This window comes from Megalopta genalis, chromosome 8, assembly GCF_051020955.1.
Source record: "Megalopta genalis isolate 19385.01 chromosome 8, iyMegGena1_principal, whole genome shotgun sequence".
Classification (NCBI taxonomy): Eukaryota; Metazoa; Arthropoda; class Insecta; order Hymenoptera; family Halictidae; genus Megalopta; species Megalopta genalis.
In genome coordinates, this window is record NC_135020.1 from 21,318,929 (window position 1) to 21,335,883 (window position 16,955).

At 33.9% G+C, this 16,955-nt stretch overlaps 1 protein-coding gene across 4 annotated transcripts in view; it reads left to right on the plus strand.

Annotated features, from left to right (window-relative positions):
* The window catches only part of LOC117225690 (protein couch potato), a 319,388-nt gene that overhangs the window by 209,214 nt on the left and 93,219 nt on the right, over window positions 1-16,955 (plus strand). For 3 of the 4 annotated variants that reach the window (XR_013033975.1, XM_076524143.1, XM_076524145.1), the window contains exon 5: window positions 957-1,098. Coding sequence is in view for 3 of the 4 variants with exons in the window: in XM_076524143.1 (XP_076380258.1) it covers window positions 957-1,098 (142 nt within the window). In the remaining variant the exon portion in view is untranslated. The remainder of the gene's footprint in view (window positions 1-956; window positions 1,099-16,955) is intronic. The other variant, XM_076524144.1, reaches the window with a different exon arrangement.

Sequence of the window (16,955 nt, forward strand, 5' to 3'; positions counted from 1 at the left end):
CGTTTATTTTCGTTCAAATTTCATAGATTCTAGAAAAATGACGATGTTTTCATATTATTTGGTACATTGACATTCCGAACGTTCATGCGACAATTACCGTCGTCATTGTAATAATGAATTTTATATATTCGATATCAATATGATAATCCGTTTCTAGTAACAACCTGTTAAATACGTTTTTTAGAAGTTCGAATAAAATTCTGTTCATCGATATTTAAATATCCAAGTATACGTTGTCACACAATAAGTGCACATATTTTCTTGTTCCTCGGAGAAATTATTATTTATTACAATCGATGAAGTTCTAATCGTTGTAACTGTGCACTAAAAAGTACAATAATGTGTCCGCTGTGGTCACTGTCAGATTAATTTTGACAACGCTTCCACTTTCAAATAAGTCTAATTAACCAAATTTTATAAAGACATATTTAAATTGTATATACCGTTCTAGATCAAATAAATGCAAGGATTGTCTTCGTTTTAGTGTGTATTAATTTTTGATTCTGATTCTAATAGAACGAGCTATTCGTGGACTACATTAGAAAAGAATGAAACATCGCGCTCTCGTATATTCGAACATTACTACCATCGATGAAACATTCAAAATTTCACGAAACCTGTAAAACGTGTACACCGTTTCGATCGATTGTACCTTTTCTAGGATCAACGTTCCAAATCCTATGTAGAAGTTGACTGTAGGTATGTCACGAGACTCCATCTCAGCAGTTGAGGGTCAGGTAGCCAGAGAACGTACGAAACGAACGCGTCAGAGCGCTAATTAGAAAATTTGTGAATTAGCGTATGCGACAAGCTGGAAAGGAAAGTCGAGAACCCGTTGAAAAGCTCGCGGCACGCTTGAATCTGAAACGTTACAAGCGTTCTATTTGTTCTCTCCTCACCAAATCCAAGCCTCCACGTGTGCTCCCGGTTTACTAATTTAGGGAATCTATTTGCAGCAGGGGGTTAGATTCGATCCTGATATGCCACAAACCATACGTTTGGAATTTGCAAAAAGTAACACAAAGGTTAGCAAACCCAAGCAACCAGCCGCTGCAGCAGCCACCTCGCACCCTGCTCTGATGCACCCTCTAACTGGACGTAAGTATGCACCGCCACTCGTTCACTCGCTGGATACGTCTCACTACTATTCTCACCCACTGCACCGACTACAGCGTATCTTCCTTCCTGTTGTTTCTCTATCTTTCTCAGTATAGTTTTTTTTTTGTATTTTTTTCCGATACATGATCCAAACCGCCCCTGCCCCCCGCCCGCCCCCGGCCGCACTCACACGTTCCCCGACACCGAGGCGTCGGACAGTGTGCCAAAGTATGCTATTAATTCGGAAATATTATTGTCAACCATGATTGTTAAGAACAACGATGTTCGGATATCGAACGTTCAAACGCGAGTTGAACTTTCGATTTCTCAAGTTAAGTGTCCATTTCAGGGGGCCCAGCTCCGATTTCGATGGCCTTGAAAATACGTTGTCGAGAACATTATTTCGGACAACTTTTTCCTACGCATACAAATAAAACGGAATTTGATGCGTCCGAAAAATACTATTTAATTTGGTTCAACTGTACAGTTATGCGGAAGCTGAGAAAGAGAATGTTTTGTTTTGAAATTTGGATTACTGATTTGTGGATGCAACTTTGTTATTAGTACTATCGAGAAGGTGGGAGAGGGTGGGGCATCTTGAACATTGTAAACAAATAAAAATCGACGCACGAGTGTGAAGCAACTGAGTAATCTAATAATGTGCTGCGCGGCGTCCGCTGAAAACAGTTTTTGGCGAGTTAGTGGCATCTGAAATGAATGACGACCCCAACTCGTCATTGTATGTCAGAAGGCTAACAAAAGCTTTTGCTACGGATTAGTTCGGTACTGTTGCGTTGAAAGGGACATTTATCATAAGTTGACAGTGATTTTTATTGTTAGTCAACATTCGGCAGTGTCCGTCAGCGTTGAGTTTAGCTGAGTTTTATATTTATAATATAGACATTACGTTGTTTGGTGAATTTATTTATGCGACGCATGATCACAAAGTATTAATTAATTCGGTAAATTCGAGAAATTTTCCCTAATTCTCTCAGCTTGTATACAAAAATGGACAATTTGGGAAGAGCAAATACGATTATCCGAGTCTTGCGGCCTTGCGAGCCTTTTTATAGTTATCGATTATCAACAAGTATAAAAGCGAGCCGCAAGACTCGAATAATCGTATCTCCTCTTCCCAGATAGTCCATTTTTGTTTCCCAGCTGCAGGTCAAGTAGGGAGAATTTACTGTAATTCGAAATTGCCTAATACAGATCTATATTGTTTGAAGATTGTTCTCGAATATTATAACTTTGAGAACGTTATAATAATAATATTGTAATAATATTATAACATTAATTTATTCTAATAAATAATAAACATAATTATAATAAATATTTATTCTAATAACAAATATAGATTAGTCTGGATTAAGTCTGGATTAAATCTGGACTAAATCTGGACCAAGTATTAATGAAGTTTGAGTTAAATTTGAATTTTAATGAAGTGAAAACAACGATTCTCTTGTTGCTTTAAAAAACTAAAGCAGAGCGACCTGTATTATGTACAGGAAAAAGTTGTTCAAAACGATGTCACCTTGACAACATACTTCAAGTTCATCGAAATCGGCGTTGGGTGCCCCAGGGTAAAGAATTATCTTTCTGAAATTTTTGGTATTTTTGCGAATTAGCAAAAATTTTCAGAAACATCGAAGCTGTAAGCTGTGCTAAACAATGTGATCCACGATTTAAACGAAGTTTATTTGTGGTATTGATGGCAGTTTTATAGGGTAAGATCTACTTCGACAATTTCAAGGACTGAAAATCTTGGACAATAAAACATTTTATTGGTTTATAACGATAAATTAATACGAGATATATGAACATTAATACAAACGTATACAGGGTAAGAATATGTCAATATTAATACAAACATACGTATGTATTAATGAAACTGAAGTAAGTCATATCTTTTCCTGGTTCATGCTAAGAAGACTTGTTCATGGAAATAGGAGACAGGTTTAAAACAACCTGTAGAGATATTCCAGATAATATTGTTTTTACCAATTCAAGAATATATTGCAGAATAATGTACAATAATTCACCTACATCATTAAATGATATAATTGTTATAATATTGGGTTGTTCGAAATGTTGCCAGAATTAAGACTTGTTTGTTACTTTGTGTTGTGCAAAGAAATATGATATTTACGTCTACTATTTCAAAACGGTTTTCGAACTTCTAATTAATAAAAACGTCTTGTTAAAGTAAGTTTTAATTAGCGCATAAAAGGCGATTGTAAAGTTGCTTTAGGTCACTTTACGGACGATAATTGCTATCTGGAAATCGCACAACGTTCCTGTAAAGCTTGCTCAGTTAATGAAATGTAAATAGACGTATTAATTAAAAATAATACACATAAAACCACGATAGTGAGATCGCAGATTTTTATTACGAACGTTGAAAGATGCAGTTGCCGATCACTTGCACAAAATTAGTTATGTTGATCATTGCATTATCACCATATTTACGTCGTGATTGTATCGTAATTAAACTTAATGAATCATTTGTTTAGAAGTTTGTTTAATAGTAAAAGTTGTGACATTTAAAGTGTCAGGTTTTGAAAACTGAAACGTATATTACAAAAGATCATTACACAGAATGGAACCGATGTTACTGAATACATTTATTAAGAAATACAATCTTCTCATTTTTTTTTCATTTCTATTAAAGATCGCTAGAAATTATCTGAACAACCCAATATATTCTTAAATTATTTTTAAAAATAATTATTAGCAAAACAACATTCAATGCACATATTACTTCAAAAAATATTTCATATTCCCAATAATTGTAATTTTCATTCGAAATTCGACGAAAAAGTTAGAAAACTCAAAAAATAATCTTTGTTAATTTGTTTTTCCTAATATTTCTATTCTAAAATCAAATTTCTTTTCTCTCGACACTATTGCATCGATTTATGGAATTTACTCAGAAAACCTGAAATACTAATGCTTTGAAATGATTTGTACATTTTGATTGTCCGCGAAATAGTCAATTTAAATGTAAAAAGTAGGCTTCTAAATTACTAGTATATTTCGTAAGTTTAATGGAACATAGTACAGTAAATTCTCTCTAATCCGCGCTCAGATTACGCACAAAAATGCACAATTTGGGAGAAGGAGATACGATTATTCGAGCCTTCCGGCTCGTTTTTATAGTTGTTGACTAACTATAAAAACGTGCCGCAACGATCGAATAATCGTATCTCTGCTTCCCAAATTGTCCATTTTTGTCGCGCAATCTGAGCGCGAATTAGGGAGAGGAATTACTGTACATGTACACAAATTTCTACTCTTTCGCCCGGCCTCCAAGAAATTTCTTCATAAAACGCAGCATTACGTACTTAAAATTAAGTATAAAGTATCCGCGTAAATATCGATAATAAAAATTAGGAATACAACTGGAGAAACGCTCCGAAGACTTACGATTAAATCGTCGAATTAATGACTGTACTTGGGACACTTTCCGGCCAATTTAGTGCGTGTGGGCATGCGTTCTCCCCGCGATGTTTTACCACCTCGTGGAACACGGTAGCATCGATAATCACTCGATCGATCATTCATATACTACACGTAAATACGTTCGAACACTCGACGTCCATACGAACGCGTGCGAAACTCGCAATCGAATTGGAATATTATGAGAAGAAACTCAAGAAAAATGTTCGCTGTGTGCATAATGCATTCGGTTGCATTGGTGAGCACGCAAAGTGCCCTAATTGGTACCTTTAGAACGTTTAATGAACGGTAAAAACGCGGAGCGAACCAGGGTAAAACTTCTGCACATGTTTTTCGATGTAAACATTCGCGATGATAAATAAATTTCGAGTCGTTCAGAAAGTTATTCAAATTTTCGAATTTGAATAAAACACAAGTTCTTTCAAACTTGTCTGTGTTGTCCACTGTTTTCATAGAAACTTTACTACGCGGCGTTAATTTTGAAACTGTATACAGTAAATTCTCCTTAGTTTTCCTTCAGCTTGTAAACAAATATGGACATTTTGGGAAATGAAGGCACGATTATCCGAGCTTTGCGCCTCGTTTTTTTAATTGTTGACTATCGACAACTATAAAAATGAGCTGCGAAACGATCCTCTTCCCAAATTGTCCATTTTGTTTGCAAGCTGAAGGAAAATTTGGGAGAATTTACTGTATTATACAAATATTTTCGTCGTGTCGCTTAATTAACTATTATCGCTTATTTAACTATCATCAGAATTCGGCAATATTATATTCGAACGATAGAGATATGACATAAAGACTAACAAATAAAGTTTTATTCGATACTATTGAATAAATATTCAATCGAATAAAAAAAAATCTAGGCTTTTTCCTGTACATTTATTCTTACAGGAATTCGCGCGGAAAACAATTTGAACGATTTCAACGAGAGCAATAGAAGATATAATCTGTTTTTTCATAGCTTATCGATTTATTTCTCCCATATTCTTTCTTTCAAATTGCATCGTAAGGTTTGTTACTTTTGGCTACACCGATCATTATTACATAATAGTATGCAATACTATAGTAATTACCGCGTAATAATCTTTCTAGAAAATTTCTACTCTGACTATTACAAGTTTCTAATTTTATTTGGATCCACAAAACGTAAGAACGTTGAAATATAATTGATGTCATACAACTTGACGTTTCAATTATAATGTGATTAAATAAGGTTGCTGGCGTTGCAGTCAAAGTGGTTAAGACGTGCTCGTAGATAATTAACGTCTCCTCTTCAAGAAATTAAGATTTTTCGTTCATCAGCGCAGTCCTTTTCACGAAGTCGACTTTACGTTCAAATAGAATCACAAATAATTTGTGTTTCATCTTGAATCTTAAGATGCGACAGTTTTATCACTTAATTTACGATTATTCATATCGTGAAGATACATTTATGAGTTATTTATTCAGTTTATATGTTGCTTACGGCAAGTGTTACAATAACACTTGTTAAAAATCAGAATAAATGTCTTATTGTTAGTCTCATAGTTACATAGACTAATAAAATACAACTGTTTTTTGTGCCCCCTAAATCTAGTGTTAATAGCTCTGTATGCCGAGAAGTATTGACGGTGGAAAATGATAAATATCGATATAAGTCATTTCGAGTAAATATCGACTTTTCGAGTAGAAGTTAGCTGTATCGTGATGGACGAAGGGAAATTGGAGGATGCGTCTGATGGAATGCGATGCGATAAGATCAATTTGGATGCGAATAAAAGAAATGGGGTCGGAATTCGAGAGAATCCTCTCCGAATGTTTGCTTTACGTTGTCAATAAACATACATCCGTCTATTCGGGATGCTTGAGAGGCTTCTTGAAATAAGTAGAAGTCATCCGGAGACAGAGAACCCGGCCGGAATAGTGAATTTTATTGCCACGATGTTCCATTTCAACCCTTTCGCAAGTATATCGGTAATCAATATGACAAACGAGCGAAAGCGACTACGCAAGTACACCGGGTATCTCATTTATTCGCTGCTCTCCTTACAAGAGAATTTCCTTTCTCTGGTGAAAAATAGAGATTTCACTGTTAAATGGAGTGTTTCATAAAACTTTTCCTATCTGAATTTCACTTAAACGTTTATACAGCGTGAACGATGAAATCGCGCTCGTTTCATAGCCAAAAGGAAAAATGTTAAAGAAATACGTCTTCTGCTCGAAGAAGCAGTTATAATAAACAAAAAATGTGTCCTGTCATCGCGGTTTTCATAATTATTGGAGTATCGAGGATTCTTTTAAATAATAAATTTTATGTATCACATATATGAATATATTATATTATATGTTGTTAGTAAAAAATGGACATCCGTTTAAAAAAAAACATTGCTGATTTCGAAATCTCGAACGATAGATATGACATAAAGACTAACAAATAAAGTTTTATTCGATACTATTGAATAAATATTCAATCGAATAAAAAATCTAGTCTTTTTCCTGTACATTTATTCTTACAGGAATTCGCGCGGAACTAGTAACTAGTTTTAGACCGCGGATTGTACGCATTTACAGCAAAAATCATTAAGAGAAATATGGAACAGTGTGTGATTACGTAAGTACAACGACAAGATTACATAAGATTACATTGTTCGATTATCTTCAATTTATTAAGTCTGTTGAAAAAAATAAAATTTAACTTTTGTTTCATAAAATCGATGCGAACAAATTTTCTTTTCCTTAAAGATCCGTAGTCGAATGGTAACTTCCTCGAACCAAACACTATTTTCCTTTAATAAGTTTCCTCATTATCAGGAACTAGTGAGATACACTCAAGGTGATCAAGTTACTTCGTTGACTCCGTTTCCTGGTTATACATTTTAAATCGTGTGTACCAGAGACCGTAACTATTATAATGAATATGAAAAAAAATCGTTGCATAACAATTGTTATTTCGAGTCTAATGTTTTCAGTTACAAGTGATTTTATGTGTGACCGATATTCTTGTTTAATTGTCCGTAGCCATTACCGATGACGGAAATTTGTAATCGTGTAGCTTTTTTAGTAACTTCAACTTCAATAATAAGCATCATATTGTTACTGTCCTGTTTTCGCACATATTTTTCAAATAATTTAACAATTATTTAACAATTGTTTGTTAAATCTCTGATGTAGACAATTACCACTCCAAATCGTTCGTTATACGAGAAATGTTCCAACTGATTCTTGTTCTAACTATAGCAGTATGTCATATAATTTTTAATACATTAATCGATCCATCTCGGCATTTGCTATCGAAAAGTGTCGACCTACTTAGGCTGGAAGGTCATCAGGAAATATTTTCATTTCGATATTGCAAATTGAAATAAGATGTGAGACCAAATACTTAAAATAGAAAATTCGAAACATTATTTTAGCGGCGATTGTTGGAATTGTATCAGTTACGCTATTATTAAAATCTTTATGAAACGCTGTAGAACCGAGTGCAGCAATTGACCACATGATTGTGGTAGTAAAAAGGCAGACAAAATCGATGGCTTTGATCAAAAAAAGAAATACCGTCCTCCCATGCGATCGGAAAAATCCATTAGCGGAATTCATGAAATGAAAGAGAACTTCACCACAGCCAGGAATTTCGAACGGCAGCGTCGTTTCAACTACCAAATAAGTTAAAATAACGGGATTAAAAAATATCACCAAAGCAATTAATAAATAAGTTGACTTGTACGCGTATCATAAAAGAAAATTCTCAACTGCTCGGTATTTTTGGTGTCAGAAAAAGCAGAAAACTGCATAGTGACATTTTTTTATATATATGGAACAGGACATTCTACAGATTGTTATAGAATTAACATTTCCTGGGAAAAAGTTCTAATGGAGAAATTGTGTTAAAAATTATATTTATTGAATTATGTTTAATAAACTAAATTAATAAATAAACTAATTTGTCAGGTATGAAACAGGATGATTAAATGATAATTTCATGCGAGGTTATCACTACAATGAAAATCGCTTCAAACAAAATATTGTAACTGGGAAAAATAATTTGTTGTCTAAACAAAGAAATTTGCTTCGTTGCATTTATTTAAATAACATGTCGTAGAATTTTATCGTGTCGAAATACTATAAATTTTCATTTTAACAATGACTTTTTATCAGCAATTAGAACCAGCTTTCTAGAACATATTTATACAGGAGCGAGTAAATATCTGGGTCTAATTTTTCATCCGATTTCTCAAAAACGTCATCTATATTTTTCAACTCCGAATCTTTAATGTAAAAGATGCATCGTGGACAAATATACTTGAAAATAATTTTATTCAGAAACATTAAGGAAAACATATCCGTACACGTTGATTTAGGAGAGCTAAACGATGCCGAGGATATTAAGGATCAAAGAATAAGGAACTGCTTGATATTTCCAATGTAGAATAAACTAAGAAATTCAGAGCATGCGACATTCAACATTGAAAATAAAAAGAAACTTGCTGTTTCATTGAAATGCATTTAACACCGTTCCGATGCATCTTCACAATCCGTCATGATTTCTTCGGAATTCGTTCTAATTTGAGTTCCATTAACCTTGATCGATCAATATCGGTGAAACGTCAGATAATCATTATTTCAGGCACCTTTATTTGGTTCCACTGCAATCGTTCAACTTCGAGCTATGTATAGTAAGTCCTCCCTAATTGACGCTCAGCTTGGAAATAAAAATGTACAATTTGGGTAGACGGGGTACGATTATTCCAGCCTTGCGGCTCGTTTTTGTAGTTGTTAACAATTAGTAACTATAAAAACGAGAGTACATTATATTATATTATATTATAATATATTATATACAATATTAATTAATATTGTTATTATATAATATTATTATATATTATTATATTATTATATTATATATTATTATATTATTATTATTATATAACATTAATTTATATTATATTATATTATCGCTCGAATAATCGTATCTCCTTTTCCCAAATTGTCCATTTTTGTGTCAATTAGGGAGAAATTACTGTATTAGGTTCTTAAAATATTAGCAGAATCGAAGTGCGACGTTCTCCCCGATGCAATGCTCAATATCAATATACTCTGCACGATTCACTCACGGATTATCATTTTTTCATGAACCCGATGGCTCTTCGACTGGGAAAGTATTTCGAGGGGAAGCCGATATAAAAACTGCAGTCGACGAATTTATTGCTCCCGTTCCCTCGACTTCTTTTAGGAGGGTGTTCCTGCACTCGCAGCCGACCGCAAAATTCATTCGTACACAAGGGCAAAGCTTTTATGTAACTTTATTTTATTAATCCTCTTCCAACATCTGCAAATCGAATTGACGTCGTTGGGCGTTTCATTCAAATTTATATTTCTATGACGCGTTTAATGCCTTAACCGCCATGGACACACGTTTTCTACCGTGAGGTGCAGCCGCGACAACACATTGAAATGACCGTACGCCACGACGATATGAATAGAATAAAACTTTACAGCCTTTAGCAGCAATTGTATGCAGCATTGTTACATGTAATTGTAGTCAAGTTCTTGGCCAACAAGTTTCTATAAGAATCTCGGTGTGTACAGTCGGTGCACGAAGTATTTGTACTCCTATTAAAATAGAATAATTTGTTCATAATTGGGCTAAGCGATCTAAATTTCTTTTGGGATGCTAGAGGGATTAGTTTAATAAATAATAGCTAACAAATTGTTTTCAGAAATTGCAATTGGTTGGCCGGATAAAAAATAATTAAAATATTATGTTTTTCCAACTTTCTTATCTAAGCTTATAACGAAGATTTAAAAAAAAACTCGTTTTGTAGATCACACAATGAAAGATCGCGAAAATCGCAGTTTTTCACGAATTTTAATCATAAACAGATAATTTTTACTTCTTTCAGTGTCTGTAGCTTGTGACTCTGCGTTAAGCGATTTCAATGAAAGTTTCAGCATGTGGATACAGCTAGTGTAAAAAGTGTTCGCACACTGAATTTCACATATTTGACAAATTGTCTATATTTGGACTTTTATATTTCCGTAAAAGAGAGTTATGCCATATTAACCCTTTGTACTCGAACGGTGACTCTGAAGCACCACTAAAAAATTGTTGCATCACGTTCTAAGATAATTTTTATAATACCAAAGCTTAGATATAAAAAATTGTTACAAGTTTAACTGTTGTATGAGTCGCAAGACTCAGTTTCATATGCATAAAATGCACTTCGTCATTAGAATGGAAATACCATAAGTCAGAAAAGTTAATTTAAATTTACAGTTAATATGGCTTCGTGTGCAAGGTATTAAAATTCGACTTATTTAAAAACTTGAAATCATCTTCGCAATTCATCGGTCAGTTCCTCTTGCCATGATTTTACAACTTATAGCAAACGGAATACCGAAGACGTCGGTTTACTTGAAAATGTTGCGGATTGAAACGTCGCCAAAACCATTGAACAATTTTTTTCGCGAATAAATCGTCCACAACTACGAAGATTGAAGCATCCCCTTTACAATGGCCTTTGAAAACTTGGTATACGGCTTTTTGTACTCGTTTTATGAAACGGAACCGAGGAACAAGTTCGACCGTGTAGAGCAGTCGTGAACCTCGCGTTACTGTAAAGTAGGCAGTTCACCTATCATTCAAAGCTCGATAGAGTGACCAAAAAAAAAAAAAAATAGTATATCAAAGTTTAAGCGGTCATTGTAAAGAGGAAGCTACAATCCTGAAATCTATGTTAGGATCAGTCGTGAAGAAAATTTTTCAGTGTATTTACAGACGTTTCAATTTGTTACATTTTCCAGAAAGGACATGTCTCCAGTTTCCCGCCTGTCACATTATGCATAAATCTGTTACAGGAAAATGAACGATGCGTAACGAAAATAGAAGCTTCTAGATATAAAATGAGTCCAGACTCGTTGTTGTACGACACGTTTTCACGAAATTATAACGGTTCAAATATCGACAATTTTCTCAAAAATCAGAAATACGATGTACGAATACTTTTTACACCAACTCTATTCATATATATATTACCGTGAATGACCGAAATTGGAGAATGTCGACTTTCACCGGTGAATGTCAACAGATACCAAATACGTCGGTGAAAGATCGAATATTTCATTACATTGTTGTACATTCGGACCCTCTCCGGTGTGTGTCGACAATCACAGATATGCTCTGGTGGAGGTCCAAAACCTGTCATTGCAAAAGTAAGTGTTCCACAAATAAATGCAGTTGTAAAAGCAAGGGACTCTTGTGCAATTCAAAGTGTCATAATAGTTTAAGTTGTTGCAATAAATAAGATTTGAATCACATAAGTAAGTAATTTTTTTATTACCATTATTTTCTTTTCTCATGTAGAATGTACCGTGTATTTTAAATTCTTGGTCATTCCTTTCAGAAAGAGAGGCGAAAAAGTTACGTCACCCTTGTGGCGTTTTATAGCGACTGAATTACGGAGAAGAAAATATAAATCTCCAACATGTTCAACATTCACCATTAGTGCATGGTGAATGTCAACATTTACCGGTGTAAGTCAGAAATAAGGGTATTTAGCAAATATTTCGGACATACACCAAGCGACTATGTGAATGTTGACATTCACCGGTGAAAGTCGACATTCTCCAGATTTCGGTGTTTCACTGTAACATATATATAGAACACGTTTTCCTTCTCTTAATAAGTGAAAAGTCCTTAAACTCTTGAAATCACTAGCTCTGAAAGCTCCGTTGAAAGACTGTCCGATAAACGCTTCGACGATGCCGGAAATAAAGGCAAAGATCGACCGGAAAATGATATTTGTACAACAAAACGGAAACAATGTGTTCGGACGCGAACCAGTCAAACGGAAACGCAAACGATCATGAATCAACGTGACATCCCTGCCTCGCAGCATCGTTAATTATCTGGCACGCGAAATCACGCGCGAATTTTTCGGTGAGTTTGCACAATTTTTCTCCGTAATTGTTCACGTCCAGCCGCGGCACCCCGAAGCATCGAGTGCAGCTCGCGTGCCATGAACATAAAATATGACTCGTACGAGTAAATTTTTGTCACGGAATGGCGGTACAGACGCTGACAATGGGAAGTGCACGCGCAGGATCTTACGACATTTGTGCACGTGGAAGTGCAAGATCAATTAAATCCACGTGATCCTCGCCGCGCCATCGTGATGAAGCTGGTCGTCACGCGATGCATTATCAAAAATAATTGGTAATCGATTTCGCTCGAACGAGTTTCTCACGAGGATCGATCCGGAGATTGTGTCGCTCCCTGCGGATCTTTATGCAAAATAAAGATTGTCTGCGTCGATACCAAGACGTGAGAGCCGAGCGCAACTTCCTTTTCCTTTGATATAATTTTAATATGTTGGAATTGATGCATCAACATTCTTAGCTTCTTTTAATCCAGTACGCTATGTAAATTTCACTTATCCATTTTTTCCATAAATCCATCAAATCTGCTGGCTAGCCATATGTACTGTTCTTCTGAATATTCATCGGACAGTTTGTTATGTGCGAGTAAACAATTTTGATTGATAGTGATATATACGTATAAGATTAAAAATGCATGGACGCGTTTTAACTTTCAGCGTAGAGTTAGTTTATTGGTGATAAAATGTTCAAAGAGCCGTGATAAACGATAAAGTTTTGTATGTAGCACAATTGGAATGATTAAATTCATTACATATTTATTGTTCATTGAAAAACGGAATTTCTCTGTGAAAATTAAATGAATATATAGTATTATAATCGTTTTCACTCTACTGGTATGCATTTATTTATTTGTTTCACATTACATTACGTTTTTATCGTTCGCGCGCATCGTTTAACATTATTAAGATCATCTATAATTTTTATAAAAAGCCATTTTATTGAAAAGGATACACTTTGAGAAGGTCGCGGTAGACCATAATCCTATGTTTTATATTTCGCAGGTGAATGTAGCAAGCTTAAAAAGGATAAAAATTAAGCTTAAAAACGTTTTGTACTAAAACCGAATATTTTCTCAAGTTTAATCAAATCCGCTATGCGTAATAACTGGGATATAATACTAAATTATCTAAAGATTATGTAGGAATAAATAAAACACTATTCAAAGGTGGGATAATAACTAGATCGCGCAGTTTTTTATGCACCTGCAGCATATAGCATTTTCCAATAAACGGTAAAAATGAAATTCTGTGAAATTCTCTTAGTTGTTTAATACTCGCAATAAAAGTTGTAAGGAAAAAACAAATTTCCGTCAACGCCATAAAAAGAAATGGGAAATAATGTGATAGTAATCCGAGGTCTACGAAACGACTTGTTCTAATTTTCGTTCATGACTCGGATAAAAATATTAAAAAACGTGAGTTTTTCGAATAATTGCTTAGTAAATACCTAGTAAACTGGTCCCGTTGACGTCTAGAAATGAATTTAAATCGTTTGCTTGAATTTCAGAAAAGTTATTTCATATTAAATGGCGTCTAAAAACGAATTTAAATCGTTTGATTGAATTTGAGAAAAGTTATTTCATATTAAATGGTGTCCAAATTCGGAAAAATTTATTTGAGAACGACACACTGATGACCGTAATCATGATTATTTACTATACTAAATAAAACTGTGTCCAACACTGGCCTCTGCATGACTATTCCATTGAAATCACTGCGTAAAACGCGCGTATTCAGGAGTTCACGACAACCTTCGGCATAAAACACTTCACCTTGTGGCGTGTGAAAACTCAGCCACCCGTGCAGTTCCTTCTGCGAGATCGCAGGCATGCATTCCTCAGCGCATTAGTAAGGCACTGCGTTATTTGTCGTATCTGTCAGGCAGCCACGATGTTTTGAAAGCTTTCAACAAATTTGAATACAAGATTCATGCTCGGGAAATTCGTCAAGATCGTTACGAGAAAAATGTTATTTGATGTCATAGATTACGAATATAAACAAATATTACGCGCATAAATTGTTATAATTAAGAATAATAATAATCATTAGTAATAATAATATAATCATAATAAAATAATAATAATAATAATAATAATAATCAACATCAATTAAGAATTAACGTTTAATTTTAATATTTATTGATTTCTGTCTGAAATTGAAATGCTTGAAATACCTGTTCGTTTACTATGCCAGGTATAAACCAGAGTTGGACAAAATTCTACTCGGATGACGGATAAGAGAATAAAAATTGATGAATAATGTATCGGAATGAGAAGTTATTTATTAATCGAATAAGATTTTATTTGCAGAGGAATTAATTGGGAGAATAACTAATTTGAATAGAAATTAAAAAATACAGCGTTTTCACGTAGTTTATTGATTAATTTCTTCCGCGTTAATGTTTACAATTAACTTTACTTCAATTGCTATATCAGAAAATTTGTTACATTCGAGTAGCTTAATCATTGGATTAATCATCTGCAACACATATATGATTAAAAATTTACGTAAAAAGAAAACGGTCAACATTTATTCGCCTTATTATCCGAACAAGTTTGCGATCTCTATTTGAATAATTTATTCGCATAAATAGAATATTCGACTACAAAGAATTCACTCGAATAATTATTTTAGACAAATATTTATATATATTCGAAACAATTCGAATAATGCCCAACTCATAAAAAGGATGCTTCTTTTTCCGTATGGAAATGACAATTTCTAAAGTTTTGACACCGTGCAACAAATGAAAGATAAATAGGAAACAATGAAACTTTTGCTTTTAGTATACTTCCTGAAAATACATTCTTCTCTCGACATCGCGTCTTAGAAATATATTATTTATATTCATAATGTTATAATTTATAATTCATCATATAGTATATTTCCCGTGAAATTTACTCCAATTATAACACGTATCCGTTATCCCCGACGTAACTCTAGATAAAATGTTGACTAAATTTGTGTTCTGTTGTGCAAACATATCCTGGCTGCGTATAGTAACTTGCACGTTTGCTTTGTGATGTCCAGTTCTCGTGATATTAAATTCACAGTTTTGATGAGACAAAGGTGTCAAGTATCCACTATTTACCTGGCCAGTTCCGCGGCTCTCTTCCACTCTAAATCTCTCGAATATACTTCTTGTAAAAGAGCACATTAAATGAGATGAATTTTTAATGTCTTTCATTCGTCGACTGTAAATGCGAATAATACAGTATTGTAATTGTAATACAATGAATTATTAAATCGTATCGGTAGCGAATTATAATTACCATAGAAACGTTGTCTAATGTTCATTAATTTATGGAAATTCGAGTTATGTATATATCGATACATGACTCTTCTATTAATAGTATTTCGATCAAAAGAAAATGAATTTTAAATTATAGATTATAGAGGCTCTACTAAATCTATGCGATCCATCTTCGCAATAATTACAAACATTACAAAACATAAATTTCAATATTGGACTAACATTTTGAACGTTCACAGAATTAATTGTAGCGTTTACTATCTGATTTCGTTCTTCGAGAATTATCTCTATTAATTTTTATGTAAATTAGATGCAAAGAATAATTTTTTATTATTTCCACATTCAGAAAAAGTAGTGTCTTTTTTAATTACGGAATCAACCTTAATACGAAATATTGTATTATACTGTGGAGCGAATGTTAACAATTGTCTCATTCGCACAAATTATTCCTGTTGTATCATTTAAATCCTAGTAAAATTTAGTTTTCCAGAAATGGTTGCAACGAAAGGTAATATTTAAATCTTGCCTCAGAAGAATATTATTCATGTATTACGACTAGATCGTAGATTCCATGTACTAGAACATAAAAGAAGTCGATACTTAAGAAAATGGCGACGTTTTGAAATTTGATTACCGATTTTTCCAATTGGTTAAGCAGATTTTCCGATATTATGGTCACCGTTTCGAAAAAACGTACAGTAATTTTTCCCTAATTGACGTGCAGATTGAACAAAAAAATGGACAATTTGGAAGGTAAAGATACGATTATTCTAGCCTTGCGCGGCTCGTTTTTATAGTTACTGATTGTCAACAATCGTATCTCCTCTACCCGAATTGTCCATTTTTGTGCACTGGAATCTGTGAGCGTCAATTAGGGAGAATTTATTGTACTTCCAAGAAGGGTACATTTAAAATTTATATAACAATACCGATCATTTATATTACGAATAATCTATAACTTTCTTGATCTTAAAAATTCAGTCATAAGTTTCCGTAGGCCTATTTCTTCACCCCTTTTCTTCGAGAAAATATAAAAAGAATCGATTTTTTCAGAAATTCACATTAGAATAATCGCTTCGGTGTTCATCCAATGGACAGGTCGCCCCAGCTGTGTCCCTTTCACCAACATTACTTCGAAAGATCGCAGCAGAGCTGAAAAATAAACCCTTTCGACGCGCGTAAACCAGAACACGAAGTCGGAGTAAAAGGTCTCGCGTAGAGCCGTAAAT